Source organism: Sphaeramia orbicularis, chromosome 21, assembly GCF_902148855.1.
Source record: "Sphaeramia orbicularis chromosome 21, fSphaOr1.1, whole genome shotgun sequence".
In the NCBI taxonomy this organism is placed as follows: Eukaryota; Metazoa; Chordata; class Actinopteri; order Kurtiformes; family Apogonidae; genus Sphaeramia; species Sphaeramia orbicularis.
The window spans coordinates 21,328,546-21,342,601 of NC_043977.1; the positions used below are offsets into that span (position 1 = coordinate 21,328,546).

At 40.4% G+C, this 14,056-nt stretch overlaps 1 protein-coding gene across 2 annotated transcripts in view; it reads left to right on the plus strand.

Moving 5' to 3' along the window:
• tanc1b (tetratricopeptide repeat, ankyrin repeat and coiled-coil containing 1b) overlaps nucleotides 1-14,056 on the plus strand; it is a 121,413-nt gene that overhangs the window by 17,541 nt on the left and 89,816 nt on the right. For both annotated transcript variants that reach the window (XM_030124466.1, XM_030124467.1), the window contains exon 3: nucleotides 13,516-13,722. In XM_030124466.1, coding sequence (XP_029980326.1) covers nucleotides 13,516-13,722 — 207 coding nt within the window. The remainder of the gene's footprint in view (nucleotides 1-13,515; nucleotides 13,723-14,056) is intronic.

Consider the following 14,056-nt stretch of genomic DNA (forward strand, 5'->3'; position numbering starts at 1 on the left):
GGACTCGGAGCAGCGGAGGTTTTATGGTAGGGTGCAACTCCTTTATCTGGGCTTCACTCCCCCAGTTGGACCCCATCCATCAAGCCCAAGCGGCTTGGTCTCCTTTTCTCATGCTGGGACAATAAAAACTAGCCACTCCTTTCTGTAGTTTGGGGCTCCTTAGACAGATGAGAGGTCACAGAAGTACAACAGCCAGCAGTGGTCACTTGGCCACACTGATGCTGCATTGTCCACAAATCTGTACAGGTTATTTCCACACTTCCTGGTTATTTATGGGTAAGATTCCTTTTTTGTTGGTAATTACCTGTGAGAGAGCGTTATAAGTTAAATGTCACATTTCCTCGTTGTTTCATGCTGGTACGTGATGGCTTGTCCTTGAGGACAAGAATTGTTTGGAAATTCAGTTTCTTTCTGTGCAATAAAATTATCCTTGCAACACAGAAGCCCTGATAGGCAAGGCTATTTTAATCAAATGGAATACACTGCTGTGTAGTTAATTGTCTCTGAGACAAGATAATGCCATATTCCACATAAATAATGTACTACACCCTCTGCATTGCTTGAATAAAGATTTCATTTTGATCCCAAATGGTTTAAGAGAGAAACGTGTTAAAATTAAGTATCTGGTGCTGTAGTGATTTGTCATCCATGATATTGTGTACATATTATTTCCTTCTCCTATAAGATAGTCAGTTTATTAGAGCAGATACTGCATCAATATTATATTAAACTCTCGGGTGATGATAAGACATGTTTCCTTATTTATGCCAGACGTTGGTATTTACCTGTTCTTTTGACAACTCGTTTCTTTCATAACCTTGAGGGATTGTATTCTTTGGGGGTTTTGTAAACACCGAGTCTTCTTGGCAGATCAATGAAAATAGTGTTTATCAGGCAACTGTTTTTTTCACAGTCCTATGTGCTTTCTTATATGCCAGACTGTGCAGACTGTACTGGACAAAGGTCCTATGAGCACCCCTCAGTGAAATATAATGGAAATCAGTGGGAGGAAAGACCTTGATAATGGTGTATTTGCAAGATTGCTTCGCATATGTTGCTCATGACATGGTGGCTATGGACTGAACGCAACTTTAAAGCAGTCTAGGAAACTTGGCCCCCATGCCAGATACCACTACAGTCATTAGCTCTCCTTTGGGATTTCCACATTGCCAAGACCACAAAAACACACAGTTTGCTAATTTAGTCTCTCCATCTTGTGCTCCTCCTAGATTCCTCCTCCTCTACCTCCTCTTAGCCCTTTTCTAGACTCAATCTGTAAGGAATCTGCTCAGAATTGGCCATTTTAATCCTTTTAAGTCCTCTTTTTTATGGTCTGCTGTGCCGGAAGTGGGATGCTAGTTTGCCGTGGCCTGTTACCTTTGATGTGAACATTTTCTGAGAAAGGTTACATTGCAAATAGGCCTCAGTGAAGTTAATAGATCTGGGACCCTAAGGCACTAGAAGATGATTATATTGTTAAAAACTTAAGTGTATTTTAATTGGTTTTCACTTTGTGGGGTAGACTCTTTTCACTTTTATAGCCAACTTCACCTATTACACCTTTATTTTTTTTTAATTTTTTTTGAATTCAAAGGATTGTCTTTTGTGTAATGTTTTGTCATGAAGCCTGTTTGGGTCTACTGCTTCCTGCATCACTTTTGGGACAGACATAATTCAACAATGCATTCTGAGTTAACAGCAGTTGATCTTACACAGGTAACATGTGCTTGCACATTCCTGCCTGTGCACATTGAGTAATTTGGGACTTTTTTGTTTGCTGTAACTACATGTAAGCTGAAAGGCATGTTTTCTCCCTCAGTAGGCCTAAACCACTTCTCCTTTTATGTGAAGTTGCTTACCACCATTACTGTACCTAGAGAATGAGGAGCTCTGCCCTCAGTATCTGTTCATGAGTGATGTGAGATACAGAGCTGTTGACTCCGCTTTAATTGCTGACTGCGACTGTGTTCTGAGTAATGCCTCTGAAGGGCCTCCAACTTCCAAGCTTCCCACTCAATGAGCTCTGCTGCTCGAGGCAGCTGCCAGACAGTTGTCTGTGTTGTGGGTGACACAGTGTTAATCACACTAGCAAGTATTGCTGTATACTCTTTGAGGCTCATAACAGTTTCAGCTGTTTATTCCACCCACCCCCAACACACACACAAACCATGTACAAACCAACAGATATGCAGCCACCACCAGTTGCTGCAGCTTTTCTCAATTTGTTTGGCATCATGGAGAGAGAAGCCAGTCATGCACCTGGTTGGACAAGAGACAGCAACTCTGTTGTTGACCTGTAAACGCAGAGCAGGGGGTCCATCTATATTGCAGCTATAGTTAAAATTCCTAGCAAGACAGTAAGTGTCTTGTATGGCCTGTTGAGAGCAGTGACATAAAATCAATATTTCTCATTATTCCAAAGTCACAGAGTACAACTCTGTAAACAGAGAAGGAGAGATGGATAGATGCAAACTTTTTAGTGGCATTTTTATCGACTTGGGTCCCTAATATCTTTATTGGTGACATTATTGTGTCTGTACTTACACTTAAAAATCAGTTTTTTCTTTAAATGTTATCATGGATTGACTCAATATTTAGTTATGTTTCTATAATGATAAACAAAAATGTGAATGTGTGTTAAAGTGGCAGTGGCTGATGACAATAAACCTCGTGTAGATTTCAGGAGCCCACAGTGAACAATGAATGTTAATGATGTACGCGACCTGTGCATAAACTAATGGTGTGTGAGAAAGCAAGAGAGACCATTAAGTCCTGCACTCTGTTTCCTCAGCTGTGGTGGTGGTGACTGGTACATGCTGCCTCGGCAGTTTCCAGGATGTTTTGACATGAACCAGTGATTTGTTGCAGAGGGCCAAACAACAGTAAATTGGTTACAAAGCAGCATTCTGTTGTGTTGAAAACCATTTAAATGTTTGTGTAAATGGAAAACATCTTTTTAACGACACTAATTACATCTCGGATATAGTAGGTGTAGACGTGCATTAAATACCACTAGTAAAAGGTTCCTATATTCACTTTTTTTAAGCCTGTCAGTGAAGATTTGACAAAAAGGAATAATCTTGTCCAGTTTTGACTTTATATATTCTCTCTGTTTGGTGACACAATTAAGTATAGTCACTAACATTGCACAGATTCCTTTCTTGTAGTATGGCCTTTCTCTGTCAGCTGCCCTTAGGGGTTTAACATCAGGAATTTTTACTGTTATGGGAACACTTTCCCCAATAAACAATACCCACAGGTGGTTGAGGCAGTTATTTGTCCAAACAAAAAAAAGAACTAAGTGTTAGTTTCTACTGTGAATATGCTTAAAAACTTCTGCACCAAGTGTAAGGTGATATTCAGCTGCCTGACTGACATACCAACGCTCTTCTCAGACATTAACAAATAAGCTCAGAACAGAGTGTGCCCACACGTTCCAGTGTAAAACTGCCAGCATAGCCTGGTCCTGCTTTGAGAACAGCTGGGTGGCAGCTTCCTCTCTGCCCATATCTGCCGCAGCCATTTTGAGCCACGCTCCCTCCTTGTCCTGTGGCTTGTAAGTGATCCTTAAGAAAACTCCCTCATAGTGTTGTTCTGCTGTGGCAAGATGAAGATTTAACAGATCTTTTAAACTTCTGTACCAAGAAGGAAATCTGTGAGTTCTGGATGAACAAGAAATACCTTTTCATCACCCCTGTTACAATGTGAACTCTAAAATAATCACTTCACTGCTAATTGGCAACGTTGATGAAATTTTCATATCCCTGATGCTTATATGATGAATTATTTTAATAAATAACTACATTTTCTGTGTGGCACCAAAGGAGACAAATAGAATGCATGCAGACAACCACAGGACGTCTAGACCATGATGACAGATCACATGCATATGTGACCTGTACAGGACACAGACACACACTCCATGTTTGCCACACACACTGAGCAGCAGAGATGGAGAAATGCACACAACCTCAAAATACATTATTAACATCCTTTGAATAACCATAATAACTGGTGCTCAGACCAGAACTACTGGCTCTCTTATCATCAACTCATGGTTTTCCTCTTGGAAGAAAAGCCATGCAGCTATGAATCTCAGATTAGCCCTTAGTTTACCACTTGAGCTTTTAAATAATGATTAGGTCTTCAGATCACTTTCACTTAGAAATGTCTTTCCATAGGGTTATGGGTTGCCATCCAAGTTACTTCTTTTATCTTAATTAAAAGAAAACTCTCCTCACAATTGGGGAGAAAAGCTTTTTACCCAATGTTTGCTGTTTTTTCTTCCAGTCATGTTTGTATGAATTTTCATGTCCAGACAGTTTTGGGGGGGGATTTAAAATGGTAGAGAAAAGAATGCACCTGATGTATAAAGGAGACCATTGAGCTCGGAGATCTGCGCAGCTATCAAAGCACCGTGCAGCCAGCAGGCAGCGATTAGCAGGGCGTAGCTCAAACCACATCTTTGACTTACACACATATCAATGTGCAAACACAAACGCACTCACACACACACACACACGCACACACACACACAAACCCCAGGTGTATCCACATTAGACACTCCCAGTCTCGCCTTCTGAAAAGCAAAATAAGGGCTCTTGAGGGAAAGCACCAGACCTGGTCAGCCAGTTTCACATTTTTCAAATACTAGGCACTTGCTGCTTTCACAACTCACTGTAAATATCTATTAGCTGAAGTCATATTTTTGTAAGTGGATTTAAGCCAACAAGTCATCACATGAGCTGAAAATCTATAGTCATATACAGTGTTTTTATTTATTTTGTCACTGGTGCGGAGTATGATCTGTACATCCAAGAGAACAACAACTGGGTTCTCTGTCTGAAAATAGTCTTTGCCTGATATGAACTGTGCACTATATTTATATAAACTGCATTCAGTTATGGAGGAGATGTGAATTTATAGAAAGTGGAGTATAGAGTGCAGAGGCTGTGGTAGTAGTTTAAAGTCGATTGAAGAAGCCTGTACAGCTGCTTCAGTGATATCCATGGCTGCAGCAATTTGTCTGGAAAACTTTTCTGTCACTGTGTTTTTGGTTGTGACACAGAAAGATGATTCATTGGTTCATGTGTTTTTTTTACTGTGGAAACAACCATCAATCAGAATGACACTGATTGTATTAGTTAAATGTATTATACAAATATAGTAATGCATATTTAAATATTATTCTGCAGCACATTTATGTTTTCACTGTACTGTTTATTCTCCTCTTTAGATGGAGGTGCCCCCCTCAGGAAGGTAATTAATTAGACCCATATGACCATTTCCCTGACAGTCTTGGCTCTACTACAGGATACACTCAATGTTTCTCACGGCCTTGGATATGGTAACACAGTAGAGGTAGCAGCCGGTGACGTCATATCCACAGAAGTCCTCGTCCTCCTCACTGTCCCTCATGAAATCACACCCCATCACCCATCCACGAGCAAATGGATTCTTTTGGTTCTTCAAAGAGACGGAAAAGGAGTTTATCAGTGAACATGCCGGGGTGTTTTTGGATGGTCTTTGAAGGGGTGATAGAGGCTGTCATGGCTGGAGAAGTCAGCGGGCCGCAGACTTTTCTAATTACAGCGTGACCTGCCTGGACAGACGCGTTCCTTCTGTCTGCTTTTTCTGTTTTTAGATTTCCTACCTTCTACATCTTTTGTCTGTAATGCGATTGAGCAAAGACTATACTTTCACCCATAGAATGAGCAGCAAAAAGCACTGGTTGTTCACTGTCTAGCTTCACTTTTTAGTTAACTTTGATTTTTTTTTTTTTTTTTTTTTTTCCAGAATGTTGAGGTTTGTTTCCCTCTGTGTTCTCACTATCCTTGCTTCCACAGTGTCTGACTTCAGAAAACTCTTTGTGGCTGTCTGTGGAGACCTTGTTCAGTTCTGGGCTTGGGGACCCTTTCCTTCCCGATCCTGCTTTGCTCCATGTGGTTCTGTTCTGCATTTCTGAACACAGAGACACTTCTTTTTGTTATTGTGCCTGCAGATGAATGTCTTCCATCCTGAGCTGAGGAGAGTTTGAGACAGGCTGAACTAATGACCTTGGTTCCTTTGTGCCGAGCCTCAAAAGAACAGGGGCGAGTGCTTTTTTGTAAAGAGGAGCAATTTGTGTGGAGTGTTCCCTCTTCATATTTACATCTTTTTCATTTTAAAGGTAGCATTTCAAGATCATTCTTTATTTTAAAAGCCTCTATTGTTGATGTTCACTACTGGTTAACAAAAGACGTGGTTTTGGCCTCATAGAAATCTGGGTGTATTCTATAGGAGTTTTGTAAGAGAGATGTTTGACATGAGAGGAAGTGATTTAGTTTTCTTATTTAACTTGAAAGTAAAAATGAATCAACATGTTACCCCTACGCTAATATTTAAGAGACAAGTTCCTATCAACTGGTTAAGTGCAGCAAATGAGGTGAATTTGATTTATGCTCACAAGGTTTCCCCATTTACATAGATGTTCAAAGATGGTACTAAGCCATACAATTTCCCTGGCCCGTGTTTACTTATGGGATTAGGATCTTTGGGCTGATTGGATGGACAGCCTTTGTGCTATATCCTCGTCCATTTCATGTTACTGAACAGGCTGTTGTCCAGGGGTCGGTAGTGTTCTCATGACCTCACCTGGCCCCAGAAGAAGCTCTGCCTAATGATCTGTGCTAATGGCAATCCAAATCTGTTGTTGGAACAGATCACCATGACAACCTAGGGCTCCAGGGCACAATATGCTAGTGCACAGACATAAAATTCAATCTGTCTTTAAGCCGATAGAACCATTTTTGAGCAGAGGGCTGTGAAAGTTAGGATGAGTCTCCAAGGTTGACAGTAAAATCAGTTAATCAAACGAATCTTGCTTACCTCCCAACGGGCTCCTACATCTCATCTGAATTGTCAGCCATCTTCACCCAGTACCCTCAGATTGACTTTAGCACTGTTTCAGTGATTGATCATGGTATGGACTAGTGTGCTCTGTCATCCATCATTCATCTGTCCTCTGCTTAGACTGTACCAGCTGTCTCTACACTAGAAGAGGACATTCATCAAGGTTTTCCCTAGGTTTTCAGAGGGTTTAGGTGATATCTAGGTTTTAACATTTTCCCTAAGTCTATGAAAGACTTACATTCAAACGGGATGGTGTATGTATGTATTTCACATTGTTTGGGACCACTATTGTGGACATTTCTGTGTGCAAAGTTTGGAAAAGCTAAAGCAAATTAAAATAAGCAGGAAATCTTAGAAAACAACAAAAAAGTCCATTTTGGAACAGCTGCAGCTAGTAGATCTGTGAAAAGTCACTTTACATTTCCCATTAACGTAGCTGAGGCAGTGGCCAAAATGGTTTGGATGCTGTGTCTAAGCTTTGTAATGATTGTGATTAACCTTATGTAATATCAGTGAAAAACATGTCATGGTTTAAGTGAGATCAAGACATGGTTATTCTTGGTTATTCCTTTATCCATTACGGGAAAACAGTTAATAAAAAAAGCTCAACCTGTAACACGCAGCATTATTTTATAACACTCTTGGCAGATACTACTGCTTTAGTCCAAGGGTGTTAAAAGCAGAGACAAAAGCTGACTCCAATTGACCATTGAAGGGCTGTAATTATGATTACCTTTACTGGATGAGAAAGGATTGCTGCCCAGGGGGGCGTTTTTCATTTTATTACATGAATGAACAGTGTGCCCCACTTGCACAGACTCTAATGTTGAAGAGGCCTGCAGAGAGACATTCACTTGAGGATCTCTCACATAATACTGCTAACATAGATATTGATAAATCTCTGACAGTGTCAGCGGTGAACCTGCCCCTAATTTATGCTACAACACTGACAGAGCAAATGTGACATTTTATCATGGTAACAGGCTGGTTTTCTGCTGACGGTCAGATATTGTGCTGTCTTTTGTCTCTAGTGTGCACATATATATCAATCTACTTTCCTGCATTTTTGTTTGTTTTATTTTGAAAAAATATAAGCAGCAGCAGCCTTAGTCAAAACTGATTCATGGCAAGAACACATACATATTGTACCTTTTATTAGTCTTTGTATTGCTTCCTTGTCAGGATTTCTGAAATCAAACACGGTAAAGGATCTGTCTCGCTCTGATCTGTTTCCCATATCCACTTACATTGGCGATCTATAAAGAGGAATGGGAAACGTCTCGGTCCCTGCCCAGTGCTACCCTCCTCCTCGTCCTCTCCTTCTTCTCCCCAAGATACACATACCCCTCCCTGTCAGCCTGTTCTCCCCCAGGGGCCAGTGGGGAAGGCATTCCAGAGCTCAGGCCACTGCAGAGTGTGTGCATCAGAGGGAAAGGCAGAGACAGAAACAGTCCAAAACATTCAGCAGTCTTCCTTTGCCTACAGCGTTCGACTTCACATAAAGCAGATAATTTATTCCCATTACCAAGTGCATATGAATTTCAGTTGAGTTGTTTCTTTCCTCAGGGACCACCAACATTGATGAGTAATCCTTTCAAAACGGTACCAGAATCTCTCTGGACGGGTAAAGAGTTAATGGAATTTGACTGTTGATGGACAAAAATTAAGGAAGCACATAGGCAGTTGCTTCATACACCAAACTTGTAATAAACAGGAGTGAACAGAAATGACACTTAGAACCCTATAAATAAAAAAAACACCACTTTGATTGCCTTTTAATCCCTACATACTTCATTCGTCACCAAATACCAATACACCAAAAGTCCAAATACTCATAAATCTCGTTGTTTTACAAGTGAAATTAAATGTATGATATATGTGTTGCAAAAGAGCGAGAACACTCTGTTTGTGTTATTAGAAACTTACATCAGTCTGTCCTTTAAAGTCATTTATCAGGCTTCCTCATACAGTATTTTGACTGTTTCCATGGTGACCACTGACTAAGTAAAGTGGTCTGAAATTAGAGTGCCCTCATGAGAAAAACACTGGTGCTTAGCTTCACTCAAATTAGTAAGTTCAGTATTTGATTATAAAGTGAATTTTGAACCAGGCACATTTGCAACTTATTAACATATTTAATCTCATTTATCCTTCATCATGACGGACGACTTTTATTGAAGACCCTCCCCCACTCGGTGTTTCTGGATGTCTGGTTCTCTCTCCTCTCTGTGGGTCGCTGTGTGTTCACCATGACAGCTTTTGTGAGTCTGTCACCCTGGTCTCGGAAGTACACAGGGAATCCACATTGGCACTCAGTCTAGCGGGAGAATTCCCCCTTTGGTGGATTGTCCTATGGTCATCGTGCTTTGTGTGTCGACTGAAAGAATCTGCATTAATTATAGCCCGTCTTTACTTTCTCTGTGGCCCATAAAATTAACTAGTGAGAAGCTAATGGAGTATTTTTGTGTGTCAACAGTATATAAGATATTCATGTTGTTCAAATTAACGCAAGATGTCATTTTCCGTCTGTTTACCAATTTAACCGACTTTTTTTTTTTTTTTTTTTTTTTTTTTAATGAAGTGATTGTATGCAATACAAGCAGCAGACAGAAGAACAAAAGGGGATGTTAGTCTTTAGTATTGCAGTTACTCACTCTATACAACAGAAATTGCTGAATTGTTAATGCATTTACTTTAATTTCTTGCATTTGTCAGTACAACTGAACACTACCGAACAGCAGTGCAAATTTGAGAACTGGGTTTCAGAGACCTAGAAATAATTGTCCAATATAAATCTGCAGTCTCTGTTTTGCTGGTTAGGATTTAATTTCCCTTTGAGCCCCTTTAAGAAGTGAAATGACAGTGTTGAAAATGTAGGAGACATGAAGACGGGATATTGGTTGGAACATGCATTTAAGATTGACTCGTATTGATCCTGTGCAAATAATTGATTTCCACTTAAATGTTTATTTTTCTAAATCAATGTCTTGAAATAATATTGAACGGTTTTATGGGTTGGGCATGTTCTCGTGGGCTCTGGACCTTCACTTTGATGAGGAGGAAAGAGCATGCAAGGGACTGTAATCATTTTTACATCATCTTGGGACAGCACTGTATAATTAGAAAGGGTTGATTTCCTTGACCACAGCAGGGGCCGAAATTGCAGGCCTTGCCCCAGCCAGGATTTAGGAAAGAAACTGAAATAGCACTGGCAAGTTTTTGTCCTTGTGTCCTTCTGTGTTATATAGTATTGGTCAGATGGCAGCGCAGTCACCATGACACACTGCAGCCGATTCACCAGCACTTGGACGACCAGCTTTTATGTGGCGCCTCTTGTTTTCAGAACCAACTACCAAAATTACAACTTTGTCATAATCTCTTTAGCATGCTGTATGGCTGAAACCTGTACAAACCGCGGCCTGCTGTGACTGCAGCAAGTGAACCACTAGTAGTTTTATAACAGCAGCAACCAGGACAGCAGATATAGGCTTTAGACAAACACTGCCAGTTTTTTGTAAGTTTAAGGAAAGGATATAAATTAGTGTTTGCCCTTCTTAGGTGTAGCTGTACTGAACCTTCACAGTTTTCATTCATCATATTTGTTACCTGATGTAGTAGTGATTATGACTGAAATAGATGTGAAATCATAAATGATTAGCAAGTGAAAGGTGAGGCTTCCACCGTCAGTTTAGTGTCTGTGGTCCATGATCTGTTAATCCATAGCTGAAAGAAATATGCTAGATAATGTTAGCCTCAAGAGCTAGAATGCTAACAGTTGGTAATGCTGTCACCATGTCCTGTATTGGCTATTGTGGTTGTAGTTGGATAGTACTGACAAAGTGATTCACACTTAAACTCCTAAATATCAAGCACGTTTTGAAACTTTGCAGGGGTTGCAATAAATCTGTGAGTATTTCAGGAAGTCCAACACTAGAACTGTAAACAAAGTTTGGGAGGGGTAAAAGTTTACAAACTGATTACAAGTCAAACAATGGACCCTCAGTGGAAATGATAAGAATTCCAGAGCCTATGAATTAGTGTTTAGCCACTCTGGTCCAATAAGAAGCTTCCTTGACTCCTCAGTCCTTTCATAATGATAAATGTCATTTCAGGTAGTTTGCACAAACCAATTTAAACAAAATCACTGGACAAAACCAGCACAAATAAAAACTGATGAGATAATTGATCAAATTTTGCTGTAAACCTTTTGCACTACCAGACAGTCCGCACTATTGGTACTGACAGAAGTCCCAGGACAGTTTTATCCTCCAACTACTGGGAGGGTTCAATCTGGGTAAATTGGTTAAAAAAATCTTGAGGTCTGCAGTTCCCAATCCCTACCTTACTCCACTCTACTGTACCCTATCTTCCCTCTTCCAATTTCTACCCCTAGACAGAGGGACACATAAACACTCTCTGAATATAGATGCACCAGATCCCCCTGAAGTGAATGGCAGGCCGTGACCTTAGGCTGAGTGACTTTTGAGTCTTTCACATGTTTTTCCATGTCTGGAGGCATTCAAAGGTGTCACTGCAACCTTTAGGGTTTCCTGCGTCTGGCATTCTTCTTTGTTTAGGAGCTCTTTAAAACACAAGACAGCTCTGTGTCCCCCATGGTGAGGCGGAGGCATGGGGAAAATGGGTCTCTGTTTCTGATTAGACCAGCAGCCCAACAACACTCATTTCCCCGAGGAGAGAACCAGGATGCTAATAGTAGCTTGTAGTAAAGTCTGCAGTGATTCCTGCAAACCTCTGGCTGCAGACAGGCGTCTTGCTAATCTGCTGAAGTCCTCCCCAACAGCACAGATCTGAACGCAGAACTGAAGTTAATTGTCATTGCTGTGGTTCACCACATCTGCAGTTATGATTTAGCTGGGTCTGCTGACGTATGATCTGTATTATTAGTGAGGTATTACATGTTATCTTGAGGTTGATAATTCATACATTTTAATTTGTGGCCTTGATGAGTGGGCAACTTTGATGCCACAGAGTAGATTACTTTGCTTTTAGCTGACTCCATAACTAGGAAGGTCTTTCCATGCAAGATTGGTTCCCAGTGAAGTAGAACCACTTTTTCCCATGTAGGGCTTTGATTCCACCAAGCAAACTAGTAGGCAGGTAAAGTCATTTTTAAGTCTTGACCCAAGACATCTGTGAAGACTGTGGGGAACCATTTCTGCTGGAACCATCGTGTCAAGTGAGAGGTGTGCAGAGAATATATAGTCCTAGATGTCAGTTTGACATCAGTGAGTGTGAAATATATCTGCAGAAGCAGAAATTGGAGTATGAATGTCATTGTAAGAGAAATCTGTAGTTTTGTGGACTGCATTGTAGAACAGACTGTAACTGCCCCAACAGGTTTATTATGTCTTGAGTTGTCACTGTAACCCTGTGAGATTATAGCAGAATTACAGTCTGCAGGTTTTATATGGGACACAGTAACATTCGTGTAGAGTGCAGACAGCAGGAATTGGTGATATCTGGTACTTTCTCAGTGTTTCCTAAGATATCTTTGAGATTAACCACCAAGGTGTAAGGCTGCTGTTTAGAGTTTTGCCTGTTCATTTTATAGTTAAAGAGTTTGTTAAAACAGGTTTTTGTTGTTAAGTAGCAAAAATACTTGGATATCTTGTGTATTCTGCTGTTGTTTAATGAATGACTTGTTATCTTAGCTCAGCGGTCAATGACACACTTTATTTACTCCACTAACTGAATGTCCTTCTCATGTGTCTCAATGCCATGAGAAATGCTCACTAGCCCATGACCCTGGGTTTAAATACATATTATGCAGCTCTGTGTTTCCTGATCTGATGTGGGATTTTTCCTGCAACTTTCCCACCTCTACTGGTTATCTTTGTGTGGTGACTGACAACATAAGAAAAACTTAACCTGGTGTTTTTTTTTTTCTATTTTTCTTTTTTCTAGTGTTTGTAGTTGATTTATTTCTAAAAAAGGACTCAAACTGGTAGATGCAGCATGGTTTGAAAACAATGCTACAGAGCAGCAACTTGAGTCAGAGCAAAACACTGGACAGAGTATTTACTGCTTACAAAGCCATCCTGGTTTGAAAGGTGCATTTGATATGACTGATGTTGAATATGACTACAATTTATTTGTCACAGTAGCATCATAATTTGGCTTGCTTCCTGTATTTACCTTTACCTTGAAAGCAGATTACCTCCTGCAAACAATTTAATTTTTAAACAGATTCATAAAACCATTCGTGTTCAATACTGCAGTTTCATTGTTTTAACAGAGGGAATCTCTGAGAGAGACTGCTCTATTCTAAAATCTTACAGTTGCCCTGCTGTATAAGCTGATTTGATTGCTAGCCTGTGGCATGTGTTTGTATGTTGCATAACAATATAAAAGAATAAAAGCCTTGAAAGTGTATGGATTTAGTAATTTGTTTCTGAAATCTCCACGAACTAATTGGATGGTGCTCATATTTCAATGAGCAAAGTTCAACCAGTGTATATGGTATAGTCCATAATTTTCCTTTTTTTTTTCTTATACATTTCACCTGTTTATGATTTTCAACTGCAATGTATGGAGTATACTTGTAAATTTAGTAATCCTCACAACTGGCTGTGGTCTTACTGATTGCTGTGTTTTCTTTGGCAGGTGATGGTCACAGTCACAGTGCCCAAAGAAGATGCTCACCTGAGGGAAACCTGCAGCCCCATGGACCTGGCGGCGGTCACATCAATGTACCGGAGGATATTTTTAGGCTAAGCCTTGCCAAGGGAGGATCCATGTCTCTCCCATCCTCACCTCTCTTGCCAAGACAGTCCTACATGATGCCTTTACGCCCTAGCAAAAGATCTCCAGGTACTGTTAAATATACATTTGGTACCCACTCCATATTGTCCTTCTGTATCCTCCTTCACAATGTATCCACACCTCTGGGTTCAAAATCTCAGCATGTATTCTATGAACTCATGCTGCGTACACAGAATTGTTTTCATCGCTTCATCCCTACCACTGCTGTGTGTTTACATTTTACTCTCGTAATGGGTGTGTGTTTACACTGCATCTAATTGTCAGTCCTCCCCGGCTCCTTCTATCCATCATGTAGAGGACATAGTTGTCAGCAGCTGTGGGGTACTTCAAAGCGGGGGATGTAGCTGAACTTGTTTCATCCTGAGTCATTGTATGCCGGAGA